Here is a 25,213-nt window from a genome sequence, read left to right as displayed (position 1 = left end):
TTAGTGGAGTACAATTCATCCTTGGCAATGACTTAGCTGGTGGGAAAGTCATGCCTTTGCTGGAAGTGTTTGATAGACCAGTTCTGTCAGATCAGCCTGATGAACTGTTGAGGTCTTATCCTGAAACTTTTCCAGTCTGTGCAGTTACGCAAGCTCAGTTTTGTAAGATGGATGCTGAAGATTTGGCTACATCTTTTATAGCACCTGTTTTTATCAGTGACGTGTTATCTTGTGATGAGAGTGAAACTGTTGAAAATTTGCCTGTTTTGAATACTCTGAATGTAAAGTTACGTGTGACGCGCGAGGGAGTTATTGCTGCTCAAAAAGAGGATGAAAGTCTTCGGAAGTGTTTTGCTGCTGTTGTTTTCTCTAGACAAGGTTCAAGAGGGAAAAACTGCTTATTTTGTTGAGAACGATTTACTGATGCGTAAGTGGTGCCCTGATATTGCAGATGATTCTGAATGGAGTAGCGTGTATCAGATTGTGATTCCTTCCTGTTACCGACAGCAGGTTCTATCTTTAGCTCATGATCACGACTTGTCAGGACATTTAGGAATAAAGAAGACTTATCACCGCATCCTGAGGCATTTCTTTTGGCCTAGATTAAAAACTGATGTCACACAATTTTGTCGCACCTGCCGCACCTGTCAGATCACTGGCAAACCGAATCAAGTTATTCCGTGTGCTCCACTTGTTCCTATTCCAGTGATGGGAGAACCGTTTGAACACGTTATTGTTGATTGTGTCGGTCCTTTGCCTAAATCCAAGTCTGGTAATCAATTCCTTTTGACAATAATGTGCACGGCGACCCGATTTCCTGAGGCAATACCTTTGAGAAGGATTACAGCGCCTGTCGTAACTAGAGCTTTGGTGAAATTCTTTTCTACGTTTGGTTTACCCAAAGTTGTGCAGTCAGATCAAGGCACTAATTTTCTTTCGAAGGTCTTTACGCAGGTGTTGTCCAGTTTAAGTATATCTCATAGGGTTGCAAGTGCCTATCACGCTGAAAGCCAGGGGGCGCTCGAGCGTTTCCACCAAACGCTGAAGGCAATGCTCAGAAAGTATTGTATGGATACGGGTAAAGAGTGGGATGAGGGTGTACCGTTACTTTTGTTTGCGATCCGAGAAGCAGTTCAGGAAAGTCTTGGTTTCAGCCCTGCTGAATTAGTATTCGGACACACTGTCAGAGGACCCTTGAAAATGTTTAAGGAGAACCTGTTGTTGTTTGAGTCTAGCCCGAAAGTGAATGTGTTAGATTATGTGAGTAAGTTCCGTGAACGCTTGCATAAAGCTTGTTCAGTGGCGAGAGAGTCACTTGAAGTTTCACAGAAAAAATGAAGAGTCATTATGATCGTAAATCTGTACAGCGTTCCTTTAACGAGGGCGATTCGGTGTTGGTGTTGCTGCCTATGGTAGGGTCTGCCTTATCAGCACGGTTTTCTGGACCATATGAGGTGGTGAGAAAACTTAGTAATACAGATTACGTAATTGGGACTCCTGATAGGAAACGAAAGACTCGTGTGTGTCATGTGAACATGTTAAAGACTTTCCACAACAGAGAAGCTGTCCAGAGTGATGTTTCATCTGCAGACGAAACTGCCGTTCCTGTGGCACCACGATGGTACAATGTTGCCTGAGGGCAACAGCTGGATAATAAATGTTACTTTTGATTAAATATGAAATGTGTAATTCAATAAAAACTTGATAAATCTGTTTGTTCAAGTGTTTAGTTAAATAAATTGATGTTTTCAATAAATATATATTTTTTTTCTTCATGAAAATGTCAAATGTTTCAATTTGTCCATTGTGGTACAATGTTGCCTTGAGGCAACAAACTTATAATTAATAAAAAAATAAAAAAATAATGATAATGTTTATTGATATTGCTATTGCTATATTGTCAAATTTTAAGCAGGAAAAACATAACAAATATTTTTTTTTTTCACTGATATCATAATGCGTACCATAGAGGGTTAAAGGGAATGTGAGATGTCGCTCTGATTGGTTTATTTCACGTTACGCCCAAACCACACCTATGAGTAATAAAGCTACTTCAGACCAACACATTTTAGATTTGCGTCGGTGAGTCATTTATCCCGCCGGTATAATAGCAACAGCGCCCGAGACCCGCCCACAAAGTTACTTGCATTTCGCACTTGATACTTGCGTTTCAGATCGTTAAAATAGGGCCCAGAGAGCCATTTTGTTGTCCAAAGTGAGAACAATTCATAACTTTTATTAAACTGATTATTTTGTATGGTACACAACAAAATCCCCAGTGTTAAATGAACACGGCTCAGTGTTTATATTTTTTACATTTACATTTACATTTATTCATTTAGCTGACGCTTTTATACAAAGCGACTTACAATTGCTATATATGTCAGAGGTCGCACGCCTCTGGAGCAACTAGGGGTTAAGTGTCTTGCTCAGGGACACATTGGTGTCTCACAGTGGATTCGAACCCGGGTCTCTCACACCAAAGGCATGTGTCTTATCCATTGCGCCACTACCACCCCCGTTTATATGAGTCCACACTCAGAGTGTTATAAGTAACACTGAAACAGTGTTAAAGATAATGAGATAATTAAGTGAATAATTGAGTGATGACTGAGCATTATTGAAGACACCTGATGTTAACAAGCAGAATCACTGAAGGAGAAAATTGTAAAAATCAAGTCACCATTATGGTGATCAGTGGTTGGTTTAGTTGAAATCTTGACCCTTACATTATTAACTTTAGATTTAGTTTGGCTATTGTGAGTTATAACAGCCAGATAAACAAAGAGAAAAGAGTGATCTGATGGTGTTGGTTGTGTTTAACATCATCATTATTTGACCTGAATCACTGAACTCATAGAGAGCATCATTTCTTAGGTAAGTTTATTGCATGGGTTATAGCAGGGGTGCCGAACCCTGCTCCTGCCGATCGACTGTCCTGCACAGTTCATCTCCAACCCTAATCAAACACACCTGAAGCAACCAATTAACATCTTCAGGATCGCTTGAAAATGAAAGGCAGGTGTGTTTGATTAGGGTTGGAGATGAACTGTGCAGGACAGTCGATCGGCAGGAGCAGGGTTCGGCACCCCTGGGTTATAGCATCACTGGTCTTGTAGAGCATACCATTTTTAACATTTTCAATAAAATCCAATGAATAAGAATTTTATGTAGGCACACACAGACATCAAGAATTAGCATATGAATCTCACCAATGGTGACAAACAGATCAATTCTGAACATAACCTCATTATTTATTCATGCAGCAATGCATGATGGAAGACATGAATGAGTTTTGATTGGTGGCACCCAGAATGCACTGCAACATGCTTTATAATTGTCACCATTGTTGAGATTCACAGGCTGATTGTTGATGTCTGTGTCAAAATAAGAACAACTTTTAAGAAATCATTTGAATTACATTGTAAAAGTTACAAAGATGCAGTAAATGAACAGAGATCTTACCAGAGGATCAGACGTCTCTCTGGCAGACGATGATGAATGATGATGTTTCAAATCTCTTTAATCTCATAATTGAAGAAATAATCAATTGTAAGGGGATTTACACTCAAACACACAGAAGCAGAAATGAAGACAAGAGTCAGAATTATAATAACTGAAAGAAAAGTTTTACTGAAGATAGTTTGCAGTTTCATCAGCAGAAGTTCAGCTTCAGTAAAACCTTTCTTTAATGTATTATAATTCTGTCAGGTAGTCAGGGTTTTATTACGAGTGGCAAGATAAACTACAATTAGCACATATGTAATTAGATTATGCAGCATTTGTCCATGTTAACAAACAATGTCAAAAAACTTGTAATACATTTTTTGTTTGTCTTGATGTAAGTAATTAACTCAGTAATATTCATGGTGATATCTAAAGGTTAAAAATGTTACCCTATTCACGTGAGAGAAAGAATGGATAAGCGTATGAATGGGGTATATTTGGGTCTTTTTCTAAACTTTCCCCTCATGGGATTCTTCTGGGCTTTTTCCCCCCCCTTACTCAGGACATATTGAGGATACAAAATCAGTTGAGTTTGCTTCTGTTGCAATTTGTTCAACCTTTTTTTCATAAAATGACTGGACTACTACCCGTCATTGTGATTGTGTCATTGTGGCGGGATTTCCGCTTAACTGGTTTGCGCCCAGTGGGATTTTGTTTTTTATTTTTTATAGAAAGATTAAAAATACGGGAGAAATACGGGAAAAATATTTAAACGGGATGGTAGCGGGATAGCAAGGTAAAATGCGGGAGAATCCCGGGACTTAGTTCTTTTTAATATAATCTATTCCATTAAGTACTGCTTATTCTTTAAGTACTAGTACCTTTTTAAAATAGAGTAGTTATTCATTAGATACTAGTTCTTATTTTTTTAGAGACTGGTACTCATTCATTAGATACTAGTACCTATTAAATAGACACTAGTACTTATTAGTTAGATTCTAGTGCCTATTAAATTGGTACTAGGACTTATTCAATACATACTATCTTTTGTAATTGTTACGAGTAACTTTTATTTTACTAGTCACAACTGCTTTTTTACTCGTCTTATGTTATGACTAGTCGGAACGGCCACTGGAGAGTTCAATTAAAAATCTCACTAGTAAAATAAAAAAAAAATTACTAGTAACATTTGGAATAAATACTAGTATCTAATAAATAGGTACTAGTATCTATTGAAGAAGTACTAGTAGCTAATTAATCCTTTAATTGTTTTTGCCAAAATAACTTGCACACGAGATGTTTGATATCCCATCAGTTCAGCAAAGTCTAAAGTGATTACAAGAGGTTTGGTTTAATTCCTCTGACATGTTCTGTGTGTGTGTGTGTGTGTGTGTGTGTGTGTGTGTGTGTGTGTGTGTGTGTGTGTGTGTGTGTGTGTGTGTGTGTGTGTGTGTGTGTGTGTGTGTATAGCCTGATCTATTCCTGTGCTAATGTTAGAAATCTGTTCAGTTTTCACTGACAGCCCAAATGTTGCCTTGTGTTAGCCTAGACGTCTGGGCCGTGTTTGTTTGGCTATTAGACGTCTTTAAAACACAAAACCTCTCTCTTCTAAGTATGAGCTGAACATTAACACTTTATAAAACTGTTCCTTCATTAATGACTAACACAGGAACTAATGAGTAACGCACTATTAATATTCTAGTGACTACATTAACTAACAAGAAACTCTGATTAACAAATAAGTGAGTAATGGCGCTGAGCTGAATGTGGTTATTCACTATTAGCTAATCAGTAACTATTTTGTTCATATAGTTACTCCTACTTTTTCAGATAAATCAGTGTATGTTCATCATGTGTGTGTTCTCTGTTTATGTCGATTCGTTCTGTAATCTTGTCTGTTGTTCTTACTTGTCTGTAGACCCGATGCGGTGTGTGTGTTTTTCCGTTCTCATGTTCACAGGTATAAGCTTGCGTATGAAGTTATTTTTAGTGCAAATACACTGAGCGCCTGTGACAGGGGAATCTGTAGTTGTAGAGAACACCCACATGTGTGTATCAGTACATTTGAAGTCACGGAGAGAAATGTTTTATGGTCTGTCCAGTGTGTTTCTCTGTCTTTATATAGGCCTATTAAAGCATGTGCAAGTGTTCACCATCTATACACACTATCAGAGGCAGGGTACACTAGTGCAGGGTTTTGCCGCCTCCGTCATATTTCCTGCCGCCTCCGGCTCTCGTCTAAACTCGGACAGACAGTCGCATGCTCAGATAGGCCTACACTTTTTCCACGGTGACGGTTCTGTTGCGGGTTCCCGGCCTGTGTCCATTCTCAAACCGTATGCCGATAGTGCTAGGCGGATAATCATAATCCGTGGGTCGGGTGGGCCAAGTCATAAAAACATAACATTCCAATGAATCGAGGGTGGATGACGGATAAATCATTATAATGTGTTGAGTTTAATAAAGACACAGAACTCTCATCACGGTAAAACACAATGAACGTGCGTCACTCTTTTACTTTCGTTGACCTCTGACCCCCCCCTAGAGGCACCGAGGTCCACCCACAAAAATACTGTGGGAAACACAGGAGGCTGTATGATGGTCTACGAAAGATACTCATTTAATTATCTTACTATTAAAATACATGATCAGGATTTTACCACCTCCGCCTCGTTTTGAGGCTAGTGTCAACCCTGCTAGTGTGTCAGTAAAGCAGAAGTGCAGGATTGAGACACACATCTGTTCATGAGTCTGTGTATTTGAGCTCAGATGAGTCTGTAAAAGAGTCCAGGAGAGCCACTTACAAGAAACGTCAAATCTTTTTCGACAGAACTTGATCCAGTAATACTAACACTTTCTCTTCTATTCTATTCTATTGTATTATTATTAAAAAAAAATGTAAATTAAAATGTACTGCGTTAGATTAAACTGGGAAGGGTCACAGCACTTGCATATTGTTGTCCTACTGTTAGTTTCACTGCTTCTATTGTTCTCATTTGTAAGTCACTTTGGATAAAAGCGTCTGCTAAATGAATAAATGTAAATGTGAATGATTGAACAGTGACGATGATGATGAAGATGATGAGGAAGATGATGATGAAGATGATGAAGATGTTCAGGTCTTCAGCTGCTGGTGGATGTCAGTGATGATGATGATGAAGATGTTCAGGTCTTCAGCTGCTGGTGGATGTCAGTGATGATGATGATGATGTTGATGAAGATGATGATGAAGATGATGAAGATGTTCAGGTCTTCAGCTGCTGGTGGATGTCAGTGATGATGATGATGAAGATGTTCAGGTCTTCAGCTGCTGGTGGATGTCAGTGATGATGATGAAGATGATGAGGAAGATGATGATGATGATGATGAAGATGTTCAGGTCTTCAGCTGCTGGTGGATGTCAGTGATGATGATGATGAAGATGTTCAGGTCTTCAGCTGCTGGTGGATGTCAGTGATGATGATGATGATGTTGATGAAGATGTTCAGGTCTTCAGCTGCTGATGGATGTCAGTGATGATGATGATGATGATGATGATGATGATGAAGATGTTCAGGTCTTCAGCTGCTGGTGGATGTCAGTGATGATGATGATGATGTTGATGAAGATGTTCAGGTCTTCAGCTGCTGATGGATGTCAGTGATGATGATGATGATGATGATGAAGATGTTCAGGTCTTCAGCTGCTGGTGGATGTCAGTGATGATGATGATGATGATGATGATGATGAAGATGTTCAGGTCTTCAGCTGCTGGTGGATGTCAGTGATGATGATGATGATGATGATGATGATGATGATGATGATGAAGATGTTCAGGTCTTCAGCTGCTGGTGGATGTCAGTGATGATGATGATGATGATGAAGATGTTCAGGTCTTCAGCTGCTGGTGGATGTCAGTGATGATGATGATGATGATGATGAAGATGTTCAGGTCTTCAGCTGCTGGTGGATGTCAGTGATGATGATGGTGATGTTGATGAAGATGTTCAGGTCTTCAGCTGCTGATGGATGTCAGTGATGATGATGATGATGATGATGATGATGATGAAGATGTTCAGGTCTTCAGCTGCTGGTGGATGTCAGTGATGATGATGATGATGATGATGATGATGAAGATGTTCAGGTCTTCAGCTGCTGGTGGATGTCAGTGATGATGATGATGATGATGATGATGAAGATGTTCAGGTCTTCAGCTGCTGGTGGATGTCAGTGATGATGATGATGATGATGAAGATGTTCAGGTCTTCAGCTGCTGGTGGATGTCAGTGATGATGATGATGATGATGATGAAGATGTTCAGGTCTTCAGCTGCTGGTGGATGTCAGTGATGATGATGGTGATGTTGATGAAGATGTTCAGGTCTTCAGCTGCTGGTGGATGTCAGTGATGATGATGATGATGATGAAGATGTTCAGGTCTTCAGCTGCTGGTGGATGTCAGTGATGATGATGATGATGATGATGAAGATGTTCAGGTCTTCAGCTGCTGGTGGATGTCAGTGATGATGATGATGATGTTGATGAAGATGTTCAGGTCTTCAGCTGCTGATGGATGTCAGTGATGATGATGATGATGATGATGAAGATGTTCAGGTCTTCAGCTGCTGGTGGATGTCAGTGATGATGATGATGATGATGATGATGAAGATGTTCAGGTCTTCAGCTGCTGGTGGATGTCAGTGATGATGATGATGATGATGATGATGATGAAGATGTTCAGGTCTTCAGCTGCTGGTGGATGTCAGTGATGATGATGATGATGATGAAGATGTTCAGGTCTTCAGCTGCTGGTGGATGTCAGTGATGATGATGATGATGATGATGAAGATGTTCAGGTCTTCAGCTGCTGGTGGATGTCAGTGATGATGATGGTGATGTTGATGAAGATGTTCAGGTCTTCAGCTGCTGATGGATGTCAGTGATGATGATGATGATGATGATGATGAAGATGTTCAGTTCTTCAGCTGCTGGTGGATGTCAGTGATGATGATGATGATGATGATGATGAAGATGTTCAGGTCTTCAGCTGCTGGTGGATGTCAGTGATGATGATGATGATGATGATGATGAAGATGTTGAGGTCTTCAGCTGCTGGTGGATGTCAGTGATGATGATGATGATGATGAAGATGTTCAGGTCTTCAGCTGCTGGTGGATGTCAGTGATGATGATGATGATGATGAAGATGTTCAGGTCTTCAGCTGCTGGTGGATGTCAGTGATGATGATGATGATGATGATGATGAAGATGTTCAGGTCTTCAGCTGCTGGTGGATGTCAGTGATGATGATGATGATGATGATGATGATGAAGATGTTGTGTGTTCTTGAGAACATGATGAAGGGTTTGATGAGAATCTCTCCTCAGTTTTGACATCAGAATCAAACTTTACAGGCTCGTCTGGATCACAGGAGACTAGAAATCACAAATATATTGAGTTTATGGGATATTGTTCTCCCACATATGAAGCTCTTGTAACTGCACTTATTTCTGTGGTTGGTATCAGTAATAGTGGGTGGAATAGACAAGAAATGTACAGTTATCTACCATCTTGCTAATAACGTTTCTTTAGTCATCTTGCAGCTTGAACAAGAATAAAATGTGATGAAGAAATAAAGTTCAATAATAATCAAACACTCACACATTGGCTTTAGTTTCTCCATACTGTCACATCTATCAAGTCTCTGTCCTCTTTCCTCTGGTGATTCACTGGTTTGTGTCTCATTTCTGTCCTCCATTTTTCTCTCAGTCTTCTTGTTTTCTGCTGATCTGTGATTTCTGCTGATTTTCTTTCTCCTCTTCATTTGAATCTGTTCAATCACACAGACAGAGTTTCATTAAAGCGATATAACATCATATCACGAGACATCAGATCAACTCCTGATCAACATCTGCATGAGCTCAGTGTTATTACAGCATCTCAGATTAACTCTACAATATTCAGAATAATCAATGATGATGACAAATGACAAATATATCAATGTGATTTTATCAGGAGTCCTGATTGGATTCAAAACTGATTATCATCATAATATAATACAGTGGCTGAACTGATGCAACAGATTCAATCATGTTTTTGTTTTAAAATGTTATATTTGTCAGTTATTAACGCCTATCACGTACACACGGCAGATAAATTCAGTTGTCAATTAAATGTTTAGTGCTTAATCCTGTTCTGTACACACACAGTTCAGTGACAAATGCATCTACAAAAACGACACGTCAGGGGTGAGCAAATAAATTTGACATCGGGACAAAAAAACATTTCGCACTAGTTAGCGGACCAGAACATAGTCAAGGGATAATTTAAGAAATTGATGAAACATGCAACTAGAATTGCCTGTCACTGTCAGTGTGTTTTGTAACTGTTAGTGAGCTGTCTCTGTGTGTCTGATCTGCAACGAAACGATCCACAGACTCTTTTGAATGTCTTTCAGGATGTCTTCAGAATGCCTTTAGGTTTGGATAACATCAAGTCAGGACAGGTGAACTTGCCAGGTGCAAAATTCTTTTTTCATTTTGTTTATTACACAAGATTAATTTTTTTTTTTTTTTTTTTTTTTTTTTTTTTTTAATGCAGAGGGATTTCAGGATATATGCTTTCATTACCTAGGAAATCAAAATGAAGAGTTCAGATGCAAAAGCCTCTAAATGCCATCTGAAATTTTCTTATAGAATGATCATTTTTATCAAGCTTGTATATTTAAGTTCAGTAATTTCACTTAAATGACAATTAATAGGTAATCTTCATTGCCATTTAAGTGAAATTATTGAATTTAAATATACAAGCTTGATAAAAATGATCATTCTATAAGAAAATTTCAGATGGCATTTAGAGGCTTTTGCATCTGAACTCTTCAAATATACTGTCCATAGCCTTAAAAATCGATTTTCGCCAATTTTTTATTATTATTATTAAAATGTCACATAAATCAGACCAGGAATGATTTATTAACAAATCCTTCTGAAAATATCTTCAGAATACTGCTAAGTGTATAACTGGAGAGTTTGGTGTACATAGGCTGAGATGTTTGTACTGGAGAATGACAAAAAAACTCATTTTGAGAAAACGGCAGTTAAAGAGTTAAACAGCTCTAAATGAGGTTTCGTCGTTAGCTTTAAATCCCCCTCTGGACATTCACGATTGGTTACTGATAGAAAGGAAATGCTCATATTTGGGTTACATAGCGTTGTGCAGGAGACTCAGAGCTTTACAGCGACACCGGTCATGACAGACTTCAGTGGAATGATAACTTCCTGGTAAAATCGGGAGAAACTTACAGTCGCAAGTAAACAAAATGTAATAAAATAAACATCTTAATGTATATTTTCAACGTTATCTTTATAGCAGCTTGAAAGAACACATATTGAAGGAGTAAACTAGCCCAAAATCTCAAAACTGAACACTGCACGAAAAATCTATGTTTTTGCCTGCCGTGTCTCGCCTTAATAAGCAGTGCACCATTAGGCTGACTATATGAGTTAATTTCCTCGAATGAGCTTTCCTTCACAGAGGACAAAATACATTGTTCTGTATGAGAGCAGGAGGCTGAGACACAGATCTGAAGGCAGCGTCAGAGAAGTGCAAAACCCGAAAAGCGTTTCGACAAAAACAGTCAATAACTTCACTGTCACACACTATAGTGTCACCAAATTCAGTTTACACACCACTGCTGTCCTGATGGTTATACTACAACACTTCCGCGATATAAAAACACAATCTGAAAGAAAGAGAGAATATGCTACCTTATTAGGATAGAGCTGACATTGACTGTCCCAAGATTATCCAGATCGTAACTCTGAAGAACCAAGATTATAGGCACCTTGATTCAAGTAGATATGAAGTGGATCTTCTGAATGACAGCTCGTCATACAACCGAGAGGCGTATAATGTGAAAAGAGCAAGTGTTTCCAGTTCTCCTCCTCCAACAGTTTTCTGCCGCGTCTTTTACTTCTAAGCCACAGTTGCAGCACAATAGACATTTGATAGAGCCGTTGTTGTAAATGGATAAAGTACGGTAGATTCTCCTTTTTCCTGTAGCCTATATTCAGTAAATGAAAAGTTATAGTTTAGAATAGATTTTACACATTCAGACACCAGAGAAGATGAAGCTGATGATGATGATGAATGATATATAACAGTGTTTGATCTTAAACATCAGAAATACTCAGTTTGGTTTGTCACTATTAATGCTGTTTTGTCGACTATCAGCGCCTTTTATGTTTGTTTTTGGTTCAATATATTGTATTAGATCATGTTTAGCATATTTAGTCTTTTTTATCTTGACATTTCTCTCTCTCTTCCGTATGTGTCTGTGGTTTGTGATATATGTGTTATAACCTATATTCTCAAATGCATTCATTTCTCATGAAAAAACTCCACTTCAGTTTCACTAAAATATAGAAAGACAAATGTCCATATTTAAATAAATGAATACAATCTTTTCACAGAACGAAAGGGAAAGTGTTAGTCACCTTGTGCAGAGCAGAGGAAGCGTCCCGAGAGAAACACTGATCAGAGAGTTTAATGTTCTCGGTGCTCTTCTCCTCGCTCATACACACTCCTCCTCTGGCTTAAAGTGAACAACACGTCATCACTAATGGTGAGGAATCAATGTAAATGTTGACTTCCTTCTTCTCTCCCTGATAATTAAGACATTTCGGGGATGAACTCATTCTAATATATACTTTGGAGTTGAATCTGGGTCGAGGCAGACTAAATTTCTTTTAAAACTGTTGAAATAATTGAAAAACTTTAGTCCAGCGATTAGTGTCAGGATGGCAGAGCTGCAAATATGGCTCTTTTATTAATAAGATAATTACAGTGCAGATGATAATGCATCATCCAGAGGAGCTCAACTGATCCTTATGACAGATTTGTAGATCTCTATCAAACACTGATATAAACTGATCATATAAAGTACGGGTTGGTTGGTAAAGTTTCCGTGTCAGGTGAATGTAAACTCTTTGAAAGGTTAACAACTGAAACTTGTTTATTGTTCATGACTCAAAAATATGCATTACATCAGTTTTTAAAAGAATCTTTAAACAACACCTTTTTGAAGCTTTATTTGCTTTCTATATTTCTATAGAGTTTTGCACTGATTCAGCACAATGGATTTATAAATGTCTAATAAACTCAAAGGAGAAGGCGTCCATCTCCAGGATCCACTGAATCCCCTTTGAGCTTCTGTGTTGAAAGAGAGATAAAGGAGACAAAACAGGAGAAATTATTATAGTATAGGCTAGTATATAATACAGTTATGGTATTTATGATTCTCCATTTAGCCGATATGATTTCTTTCATAAAACAGCTTGCTGCTTTTTAAGCCATTTTTTTATAATCTCACTTATAAACTTCCATCTCCCTTTACCATCAATCCAAAAACCAGCTGAGCTGAAACATAATATAGACATTTTTTCACCGTTATTCCGGAATGTAAAAACAAACTCTCCTCCTTTCAGTTAACATGTCTAACACTAATCTATTCTATCTAACTATTCTATTCTTCACATACAACATAAATGAACATGAACCTAAACTTTGTAAAATGTTAAAAACATTTTCATGCTCAATACCTAGATATTTGGGTTTATTATTTTTTTAAATTATTATCTAACCCACTTTTCATTGAATTTCTCAGTACTTAAACCATGTTAGAAATACACCATTCAAAATCCAATAATTTAGACTTCCTTTAAAGTCAGTTTTGTTGTGAATGTCCGTTAAAACTCTTCAGTCGTCTCATTAGCCTTGTCACTACACGACATTGTTTTAATTTGATCAAGAACTGTCAGATTTTCATATAACTTCATAAATCTCCAGGTTTGATGTGCAGTGGGGAATCAGGCTTTTCTTGAGCTGCTTTCTCCACCACACAAATGTGACAACTGTTGTTTGACTTGTTTTACATACGTTTGCAGTGTATGCGGTGTGTGTTGCAGAGTGTGTGCGTGATATTACACCCGTTTCACACATAGGCTACTCCGTGTGCGGTGCAGGATCAGCACACGCTATAGTGCTTTCACACATGCTGCGTTTGCAGTGTATGCGGTGTGTGTTGTAGAGTGTATGCGCGATATTACACCCGTTTCACACATGTCATGACACGCACACGAAACGGCAATAGTCCAAGTGCAGGTTTATTGGGGTAATCCGTATCATAATCCAGTAACAAGCAAAGGTCGAAATCCATATAGCAGTCCAAAACACAGAAAATAAACAGGCATGAAACACAGAGAAGCGGGTGACACAATACAAGGATACCAGAACGAATGATACAACAGGCAGGGTATAAATACACAAATACTGACAAGGTAAGTGAGAACAGCTGAGTGCAATGATAGTGATAAGTGCCGACAAAGGATTGTGGGAATTGCAGTTCATGAAGATGTGGTGACGTTAGGGGGAGAGACCTCTAGAGGACAACCAGGGAACACCAACCAGACACTGTGACAGTACCCCCCCTCTAAGGAGCGGCTACCAGACGCTCCAAGACATACACAAAAAAACAAACAAAAACAAAACAAGAGTCCAGGAGGGAGGTGGAACAATGAAGGATCAGGGGGAGGGATGGGGGGGCCAGGTCCATGGAGGGGAACAGGAACAAGGGGTGATGGCTTAGCCGGCGGCCAGGGCGAAGCAGACGACCCCTCGGGCGGCCAGGGCAGAGCAGGCTGTGCAGACGGCCAGGGCGGAAACGCCAGTCCATCGGGAGGCCAGGGTGGAGATGACCCATCGGGCGGCCAGGGCGGAGCAGGCTGTGCAGACGGCCAGTGCGGAAATGCCAGTCCATCGGGCGGCCAGGGCGGAGACCTTCACTCAGATCTAAAGATATTCCTCGTGGAGTTGGAACACACAAACTCCCAAAGGCACACATAGAGTATTTATTATAGATGTAGCACTTGTCACGTTTTAACTCATAACTCAATGAAGCATGCATCAATTGTGGAAAATGGCACATCATTATCAGTGTTTCAAAGCACCAAGTCACCACTTTAGTTGAGGGGCCACACACATGATGAAGTCATTGATAGATAATGCTTAGTTAATGATGACTACTGTATTTGAACGCTAACAGAATTTGTATGTTATGTGCTGTGATTGGCCAATTTTGGGGTCTGTCCACTTCCCTGCAGGCTATTTCAGGAAAACAGTTCTCACATTAATTGATTTACTATTCTAGCCTGTATGCATGCATTAGGTAATGTGGATTTTTGTACATTCCTTTAATAATTCGAAGAGTAGTCTTGCATGCATAAATTAATGCTTTTTTATGCATGAATTCATGATGATTCATGTACCATAACCATAGCTTTATCCACAATGGGTGGTAAAGACCAATTTTTTTTTGTAAACAAAGAAAACATCATGATCATGCGTAATAAATCATAATTCATGATGATGTACTCATCTTAGTTAATGTTTTAATTAAGGTGTTGTTCATCCATGAAGTCATGAATGAAACACGTTGAACTCGTGTTAGTTCCTGATGATTCATGAGATATTAATGCATGAATGAATACATATTTCATGTACCCTTACCGTAAAGTGTTACCGATATTATTATTAAAATGTTGCTAATTATTACTCCAATTATTACACTTCTTTTTTCATTAAATGTTGCTCCAAGAACACATTAATGTGCAAATTAGATACAGTGTTGATACATTGCATTGAATGTGAATATTAATTTATGGCCATTTTACCAACATAATTGCATAAAGTAAAATGGTGTATCAATTCATTCCGTTATATCTTTCATAACATAGGTGAGAATCATCTTTATACAAACTTTGGTAAAAAAAAATCCTGAAACCCCCAAGTTTATTGGTGATTGAAAAAAATAATGCATTGTGTTTGACTATACATCATTTCATGTAATTTAATTTTTTAAACAATTTAGACCACTACAGAGGAAAGAGCATAACATATGAATAAAAAATTATTTTTCAAAAAATATTATTTTACCATTTGTTTCTTATGCTCTAAACAATGTGGTGACATGAAAAAAAAAAACAATTTCAAAAAACTTTTTTTTTTAGTAAGAATTACAATTAGAGAGCTCTCTAATTTATTGCAGAGCTCTTTAATTTAATTACAGGGTTCTGCAATTATACATATCTTTAATTCATTTTTTTTTACTAGTAAGAATTATTGTAGAGCTCCGTAATTAAAAATGAATGGAAGTCAATGGAGACATATGACTAGTAAAAATTCATTTGTAGAGCTCTCTAATTTAATTCTTACTAGTAAAAATGCAATTACGACGAGTAACGCTGGGTACAATTTAAGCTAAAATGGCTTGCCATAGATCTCCTCCCGGGGACAGAATCGAGACCTCGTCTGATGCATAAAAAGTGCAATAAAAGTGGCTTGTGATGATCTGCAGAGATCCTGTGAGAGTTTCTGTGTCTCAGACCTTGCAAAGCTGACATTTGAGGGGGATTATATATATATATATATATATATATATATATATATATAGAGTGATAGTAAATGTTTGAGAGTTTAGCTATGAAATGAAAAGTGAAGTGTAAAGATGAACAGTATTGCATTATTTTGAAGTGATCAAATGTGTCTGATTGATTCGTTTGATCAGAGTGACACCGCAGTATAATGTTTTACACACTTTCTGGTAATGAAAAGTCGCAGCACTTTGTGTTTATGATTGTAAATGTTCTGTTAGTGTAACAGTGTGCTCATGTTGTGTTTCTGACCCAGCTCTCATCAACCTTTAGCCTATAAGTTACAAAACAAATGTTATGAAGTGGTTTTTTGATTTTCATAACCGCTTTAAAAATCAGCCACTGCTTGTTTTGTTTAAACAAATTTACACTGACAAAATTAAGACTGTACAGGCAAATCTCTGGCCTAAAATGCCATACATTTGTATTTATACTTTGCACTTTGCAGATATCTTTATATAGTGTTAAATATGAAGAGTTCAGATGCAAAAGCCTCTATAAGTGCCATCTGAAATTTTTTAATAAGTAATTTTTATTGCCATTAATGTGAAATAACTGAACATGAACATACAAGCTTGATAAAAATGATCATTCTAGAAGAAGATTTCAGATGGCACTCAGAGGCTTTTGCATAAATAAAATGTAATTGTATTTTTTACATTTTGTAATCTCTATTTGGAGGCGTGAACAGTTTATAGAACTGTATTGTAATGAAATGGGAACCATTTTGAATAGAAATTCTTTGCTTATAACACTATATTTCTTTGCTTTATTTCATAGCTTCTTTGCTTGGTGTTTAGTTGATCTAGTTGTCTGAGTAAGTGTTCTCGAACTCTGAGACATTCTCTTTTCTCTTACCAGTGGATTATTCCCTTCTCTGTTTTATTTTTGTGGACTTTCTCCTCTGGAGTTTTTTTGCTTAAGATTTTTTTTAAAAAATGTTGTTTTAGTTTTTTGTTGCTTAGGGTTAGGGTTAGGGTTAGGGTTATGGTTTCCATAAGTTTCATCATAAAAAGAAACATTAATTTTCGGAATAAAATGCATTTCATAGGACTCTATTATTCTTAAACATTTTAATAAATTATTAATGTTAATAATAAGTTGTTAATCTAATTCAATCAATCAATCAGTTATTGAATTTAGTTGATTAGACATGCATTGTTAACATTTTAATAAAAAAAAAATGGTTTCAAGTTTATTATGATAAAACCATTTGTTCAACCAAAAAAAAACTTTTTTTCATTCATTTAACTCACATTTGACTGATGATAATATGAATAATAACCATAATCTAATAATACCGTTTATTTAATAATTGTTTGATTACCGTAAACCGTGATATCTTTCTGAGACGGTCACCATGAAAATCTCATACCGTTACGACCCGAGTCCCCCACTTCACCCCCGCTGTTAGAAAAGTAACTTTTAAATGAGCTACTTTTTACTTTTACTTGAGTAGATTTTTAGACCGGTAACTTTACTTGTACTTGAGTAAAATGTCATTGAATGAGTAGTGCTTTTACTTGAGTAGAATATTGTATTACTCTTCCCACACTGTTCGACTGGTTTGCAACCTTGACCTACTTTGTAAAGTCAGGATATCTCTATCTTTGACAGTCATCTCATGATACCCCAAATATATTCTTACTCTACAGTAACTTACTTACTCTTGCTCTTCACTTGATCTTCTGTTGTTGTGGTTTAATGACGCACATTATCTCTACATTTAAGCACGTTGCTTCTGCTTGCATCAACATATTCCCTGTGTGTGTTCATTGTAACACAACTAGCGTCAATTGCTTTATTTAATAAATTGCTTTATTGTCAACACATTTCATGTTTGCATCCATGGCATTAGGAATACACACATTTTATGTACATTTTTCATACTTTCAATACATTTCATTTCTGGCTGTTTTCATATTTGTCACTGTTGCACACAGCAGTGCTCCTGTTCCCCAGAACACATATTCACCCGCTCACATAATGCAACTTATACATTTTATGAATTTGTACTCTTATGTTCATTTGTGTGTAGGTTTTAAATATAGGTTTTGAATTTATACTGTTTGTACACATTTGCATAGATTTTGAATTTATTATGTGTTGTACTTGTGTATTTTGAATTTATGTACACAATTATGTAGATTTACATTAAATGCTAGACTCCCCAATAACGTATAGTTTGTAATCTAAAAATACATTTAATATATATTGAACATATGTATTGTTTTATACAAATAATCAATTTGTATTTGAAAACAGTGCATTTTATTTATTAAAATAGTGTCATACATAAAAATAAATATTTTAACTAAAACGCCAACTCGTTTAACCCAATGCATTGGGTTAATATAACCCACATTTGGGAAGGTGCTATACCACCCCACAGTTGGGTTATTCTGTAGGTTATTTTTAACCCAACATTATTAAGTGAGTAGACACTACCACCAGATTCACTGTCAGTTCATTGATCAGATTTTCTCTCATATTCTTCATATTTCTCTCATTTAAGCTCCAACATTCTCGAATCCACCGAAGCTTGTCTGAACACACTGAATCACAAGTGTGATATTATTGTAATGATTATTATTTTACTGTAGATCAGAATCAGAATCAGAACCATGACTGGAACATCTTTATAGTTTCCAAAGATTCACACTGAAACAACATACAGATGTTAAAATTATGAACAGAGGATTCATTTGTAAAGCTGTTTACTTTGTTGAAATGATGTGTCGATAGAGTCTGAAAGTAAAAGTACTAAGCAGCTCAAACAACCCAATAGAGTCATTATTATTCAGTTCAAGTCAGTTCAGTGTTGATTCAGTTCCGTTCATTTACTGTAATTTAATTTACTGTTACTGTTTACTCTTATTGTACTGAACTTCATTTACTGTTACGTTTACTGTTCATTTACAGTTCATTTACTGTAAAATTTGTAAGGACCACCCATTGGCCCAACGACGGAGTTCAACAGTGGGCGAAGGGATAATGCCTGTATGTCTTTTCAGCGCTCCAGTGAAGTTCACTTAATTTATAGGAATTTAGTTTCAATATTACTTTAGCTCTACGCTCTGACTCAAATTTCAAATGATAATCAAATTTAGATCGTGTTTCTGATTAGAAAATAATTTCGATCTTTGATTACTCTGGGTATCCCATCATTTCAAATATTCATTCATTAAGGACCCAGTGTCATTTTGAGATGTCACGTCGCGAATGTGCGCTCACGATCACAAACTAGCCAGTCCTGAAATAGTCAGAGGGTGCAGTGCAAGTATTTTACCCTAAGCAGCCGCTCACTACTGGCCCATAGGTGTAATATTTTGTAATAGTTTCAGCGTACAACATGCTAAGTCAGGGAATAGCCAGAAATCGGAAGGTCTTCCTAAGATGTTATGAAGTAACATGGTCCCCCCATGGTCCATTCAAAGTGCCTTCAGTTTGATCTATCCTGGACAAAGATTTGCGGAAACACCAGACTACACTTTAATCTACTGGAAATAATGATTTCTGAAAAATGCAGAATGAATCAAGATGTAACATTTATTTGTCAGGTAAAAATGTATCATACCAATTACACAAGTGATTAAAAGCCATTTCAGAAATAATAAATACATGACATAATTTACTCAAAGATGACTTTAAGAGTAAGCAATGCTTTCCTGACAGAGACTGACAGTGGTGTGTGAGTGTTCTCCAACAGGAAAACACTGAAACATCACTGTATGGGGGATGATCCTGGTAAAGGGTCCCAAAGACTGCTCTGTCACCTACCGCTAAATACCCAGACCAGAGAGGGGGATGCAGAAAAGTTTGGACAGGGCAAGGTCCTGTGCTCTGTCTTTGCTATCTGCTGTCCAGGGTGCGTTTTATGGCTTTATTGCAGGGTGAGTTTTTGTTTTAGCAGGAAGATCAGTCCTTACAGCCCCAAGAAAGGGACCCAGAGAATCAGAAGAGAGACAGAGCAACAGTTACAATCTTCTTTTATCCTTTCCCTGACCATGTGACTTTGACCCATATCTGAGACATTCAAACTGACCAATCAGATAATCCCAACCTCCCCCCTTGTACTAAAGGTGTGACAATTCATCAACCCCTGAAGTACAGGCCTTGTTCACTATCAGCCCCTCGGTGCCTTTAGGAACTCCAAATGGTCATTGGGATAAGAAAAAGACAGTGGGACAGCAGTCTGGGAGCCCCTTTCACACAGTGCGTTGATCCCGGGAAATTGCCAGAGTACCTTCTGTGTGAACGCAAACACGCCCCGGGATTGATGCCGGGATCGATCCCGGGTTGGGGACCTAGTAACATTGCCGGGATCAGCCCCGGAACGCGCTCTGTGTGTGAACAAAAGCTATAATCAATGCCGTAAGGAGTGTGTCATAGTGAAGACGCTGAAGCTGAGGTAGTTCGGCAGCTTAGTGGAACGGTATGCAATGCGCAATAGTTTATGATCGAATCAGAAAAAATGCACGAGTGTGGATTCTCCAGAGAGAAATCGCAGATCATTAGAAAACTAAGACGCTGTGGAGATATTACGCGTCACGTCCTGACGTCACGTGTCTTTACGGGATCTTTACGGGATGTGTGTGAACGCACTCACAGATTCCAGCAAATCACTGGCAGTGTGAATGAAGCAAAATCAAATGATCCCGGGACACATTATCCGTGTATTTTCTGGAATCTCTGTGTGCAAGGGGCTTTTCTGAGACAGGACACAGGCTATGAACTTAGGGATCCTGTTATTTAAAAGAGCATATATTACAACAAACAGCAGAAGCAGACACATGGCATCTGTCATTGGTCAGAGGATTGAAATGGTCAGATTAAAATTTGTCTCTGGCAAAAGGCCCTTAAATTGATGTACTTAAAAGATGGTCAAGGGAGGATAAAATAAGATCTGACAAGCTCTTACACTGTTTCTGGAAACATTTACATATATTGCATTACAACAAAACAACAAATGCTGGTTTAAAACCCCATTTCATGAAGAATATCAGCAAAATATTCAGTGTAACCAAACACAGAGATTCAATTGAATTAATGTCCAAAAACACTGTTGCAAGTCAAATGGACAAAATACAAATAAGCAGAAATCAAATAAGTTTCAGAAATGTTTCAAATGCATTAATGAGAATACTAATATTTGTACTGGGATAAAAAGGAGAAATACTGACATACATTTTAAAATTTAACTTGGTGAGACAAATGATAACTTAAGTGATAAAGTGATAAAGTAAATCCAAAGAAAAACAAAACAATTACTAGATGCAATTCACAGTTATAATTCAGTCTAGATGTAAAGACTTTAATAACCTTGTATGCATTAATTTTGTGAGTCAGAATCAGATGCAGATTTGACTTTGTGTGAAGATCATGTGTCATCTATATGGCTGCATTTAGCTGTGGCTGTGTGTAAATTCATCATTCCCCCAACCAAAGATGAGGAGGTTTTACAACTGTGATGCAGATGTGGTCCTGTTGTTGTAACGGAGTCAGCCTGAGAGTGTGAGTATGAGCTGTGATCTGGCTCAATCTCCAACACCAATGTTTCAGTTAAAGAGCACGAGCAAAGTGCATAGTTCAGAGTTACTGAATCCTGTTATGAGGAAAACATTTTCATGGTTTATGCAACTGTGAAGCACATTGTAGCCACATATCAATACTCTGTTCCTTTACGTGGTTTTACTGCAGCTTTATGGAAAATAGCAGAACTTTCCACTAAGGAGACAAACAAATTCAACATAGTCACACATGCAGCTTGAAATTGCTATGCAAATCTAGTACAGTTATTCAGCTTACACAAGATACATGACCTAGAATGCATATCATCTACAACCTTAAACTAAGTGTTTCATACAACACTTACAGTAAAGCAATCATGTGTTTTAAAGAATAAACTTAATTAGCCTATGTGCACATGTAGCACAAACAACTATAAAGTCTGTTCTATGAGCACAATGTGTTATACACAATTACAAATTTGAAAATACAAACATGATCATTGCAATTTGGATATTAATATTGTTGCTATTGGGCTGCTAACCCAGCAAGTGAAGTTAATAGCTGAAGGCCTTGCATGAACAGTGTAGTTAACTCACTAAGAGTTTTACCTGTACGTGCAGATCGCTGATTTTTGCTCTTAGAAAGTGGTTTGCTATTTTTCTGAATATAAGCAGGAGGTCTGCCCCTTCCCAGAGACCAGCATTATCCCTCTTTATGGCCTATTTTCTGACAGGAACTGCAAAACCTGCATTCTTTACCATAGGGATGTTTGCTTTGTTCTCCTGGAGTTTGAGGGTTTTCACAACTCTCTAATGCTTGAACACTGTGTGTTCTGGTACATGACTCTGCACTATTACTCTGTTTCATCACCTTAAGAACTGAAATAGGCACACTTTCTTGGACAGTTGCACATGCATTTTCTGAACTAAACGTTTCAGATTCATTAGAGCAAGTCACCTCCTCTAAGAAGTGAACATGCTTTTTAACCCATTGCTGTGTCTAACTGCTCAGCTAGTAATTTATCTAGCTGTGTTTGAAGATCTTGAATCTTTGCTTCAGACTTTTGTGCCTCTGCATTTTTAGATTGCACTTCTTTACATTTAGCATCTATACTTGAAGATAGACACGTTGTAAACTCACGTAGCCGTGTAAAACTTATGAAGTTTAAAACTTATGAAGCTCAATTATTTCACCATGTTTTGATTTATTTTGATGTTTGCCAATTGTGTCCCACCATTGGAGCATTTCTTCATCTGGACATTTAATCCCAATGTTCTCTTTCTTGAGTTTACACAAGGTAGGCTCAACTTTTTTACACCAGACTCTTCTCAGTCGTAACTGAGAGTGGGTCTGGGGAAGCTTCATTCACAGCCCATTTCCAAAGGGGCGTCACCAACGGGTCGCTCAAATGCCTCTGGGCACAATTGGATAGACCTAAAACCAATCAGAGCGATCGTCATCGTGTAAAGCCCGCCTCAACGTTTGTGATTGGTGCCTCGATTTGGAAAGATTGGAAATAGGCTTGAATGGGCTCTTGGCCAGACTAACTTCCAGAGCAAATCTCAAATTTGCCGGAAGTTCGTCAGGGTTTTCCCAGGCTACTCACCCCCTTCATTCTACTTCTGATTTGCTTCCATCTGGGCGTAGACTCACAATTCCCTTGGCCAGAAGAAACGGGTATAAAAAATTGTTTCTCCCAATGGCAGTGATTATCTTAAATCGTACCGTTTTTTAAAAGTGATACAATAGAGCGGCTGGCATTATAACGTGTGATATAGCATTTTTCTTCTTCTTCTTTGAAATAGTGTTTAATTGAGTAATTTAGTACATTTTGTATTTGTGTTGTTAATGTGCAATGTGTTTAAGTACTAATGTGAATGTATTTATGTCACCAGTGTCAAAGATAAATTTCCGATCTGTGACAAACAGAATGGACAATAAAGTTCAACTCAACTCAACTCAACTCAACTCAACTCAACTCAGATTAGGACAGGGAGGAGCACAGGTCAATTGGACAGAACATACTAAAAAAACTACAACTACCAGCAGGCCTTTGGGTCCATTGGCAGCACACACAATAAATCAATGAATTACACTTGCACATTATTGTAAAACACAAATGCATACGTCCTGGGACATAACATCATGACATTGAGATTACTACATTTTCATGTCAATCTGTGTTCATTTTGACCACAAACCATGCGCTGTCACTTTAATTCAGCACAGCAGAAATAGACTATCACTGCACTGCTGTATATCCACTGCTACTGGAGTGTGAAGCTCTAACCTGTGAACATGTTTTGCGTTTAAAGACGTCTAGACTAAAATTAGGCTGAATTTGGGCTGTCAGTGAAAATCTAATAGTCGTCTAACCATAGCAAGAATAGACGAGTGAAATCACTTTGAAATAGTAGCCTATCACGCAATGCTGAATTTAATGAACATATTTGATTAAGGCAACGTATGTTACATAATAGAGATATATAGGCTATATTGCTACAGTGATATTTAACCCGTCCGTTATTTCTGTGGAAAGAATAGCGCTTTTGGAGTTCATATTCTGTTGAAAGTTCCTTGTTGATGCTTTTACACTTTTAAATGTCCTTGTAATGTTCGATGGATAAAGAGTGAGTAGAATAATGTCATCTCACTGTGACACTTCTTTAAAACGTATTATTCCGTTCATAAAACAAGCCTTTCACTGATTGTTTACATCTTAACTGAAGTTACTTTAATAACTACCAAATCCCAAGGTTGCCAGATTGTCGTTGTTATTATATTAAAATATATTGTTATTAATATCTTCTCTATGTATGTAGTGTTGATATGGCAGCTGAATACACTGAGTTTCGGCATGCTGGCATGTGTGGAAGAAGCCTATTTAAACAAGTGTGTTTCATGCTCTCCCCTACGACTCGCACTGACAGGGAACATCTGATCTGTATAGCCTGTGCTATTCTTGTGCTAATGTTAGACGTCTGTTACATTTTCACTTACAGCCCATATTTTACCTTGTTTTAGCCTAGACGTCTGGGCCGTGTTTGTTTGGCTATTAGACGTCTTTTAAACACAAAATTGCACCAATACTCACATAAAAACCTCTCTCTTCTAAGCATGAGCTGAAGCATTAGGAGCCTGACCCAGTTCTCCAGCCGGTCTAGAAGTGTGTTTGATCGACATGTCAAATGCAGCGCTGAGGTCGAGCGGTTCCTGCACTGATCATTTGCCTGTATCTTCAGAAATAAGTCTCTGCTAATATGTACCTGTATCTGATATGTTCTGTCGTTCTGTTATCTTGCTTTGTCATCTTGTTAGAGCTAGAGGTATTCCCCTGCTTCTCATTAACTTCTCACATCAGTGGAATGATTCTGTAAACCTACTTTGCTTTTATTTTGACAGCTTTGTGTGAGGTAACGGTATTAAGGACATGAATGATAGTAAGGATAACAGAGCAAGATAACAGATCAAAACTCCAGCAAGGACGACAGAACAAGACGACATATAGAACATACACATGAACATATCGCCTATAAATGTATCTGAAAAAGTAGGAACGATATGATATAAACTGAGAACATACACACCAACATATCTGAACAACTAGGCAATGACGGCACGGAGAAATGTAAAGTACAAAGCAGTGACTCATTTCTGGCACAAATACACTTATGCCTGTTTCACACACACTCTGTCTGCAGTGTGTAGGCCATATGTGGTGTGTGTTTTCCCGTACCCATGTTTAGGTTAGAGCTTTAGTACTGTATTTACAGCATGTCCCCACCACTTT

General features: G+C 37.7%; 2 protein-coding genes across 8 annotated transcripts in view; both read right to left on the bottom strand.

Annotated features, from left to right (window-relative positions):
- LOC309476979 (actinia tenebrosa protease inhibitors-like) overlaps window positions 1-25,213 on the bottom strand; it is a 166,578-nt gene that overhangs the window by 82,729 nt on the left and 58,636 nt on the right. The gene's annotated exons all lie outside the window — the stretch shown is intronic.
- Window positions 7,801-13,022, bottom strand: LOC309477002 (uncharacterized protein). 3 transcript variants are annotated; one of them, XR_014198454.1, is made up of 4 exons: window positions 11,920-12,753; window positions 11,191-11,486; window positions 9,086-9,254; window positions 8,558-8,859 (listed from the first exon to the last, which is right to left on the bottom strand). XR_014198454.1 is itself a non-coding variant. In XM_082140158.1 (3 exons), the coding sequence occupies exons 1-3, from the start codon at window positions 11,998-12,000 to the stop codon at window positions 8,705-8,707; spliced, it is 405 nt and encodes a 134-aa protein (XP_081996284.1). In that variant the 5' UTR covers window positions 12,001-13,022; the 3' UTR covers window positions 7,801-8,704. The 3 variants fall into 3 exon arrangements, 1 of the variants encoding a protein (XP_081996284.1); XM_082140158.1 differs by lacking the exon at window positions 11,191-11,486 and having other exon boundaries at window positions 7,801-8,859; window positions 11,920-13,022; XR_014198455.1 differs by lacking the exon at window positions 11,920-12,753 and having other exon boundaries at window positions 8,553-8,859; window positions 11,191-11,911.

This window comes from Leuciscus leuciscus, assembly GCF_965113295.1.
Source record: "Leuciscus leuciscus genome assembly, chromosome: 16".
In the NCBI taxonomy this organism is placed as follows: domain Eukaryota; kingdom Metazoa; phylum Chordata; class Actinopteri; order Cypriniformes; family Leuciscidae; genus Leuciscus; species Leuciscus leuciscus.
The sequence above is the reverse complement of the archived record's forward strand: the minus strand, read 5'-3'. Positions and strand labels throughout refer to the sequence as shown.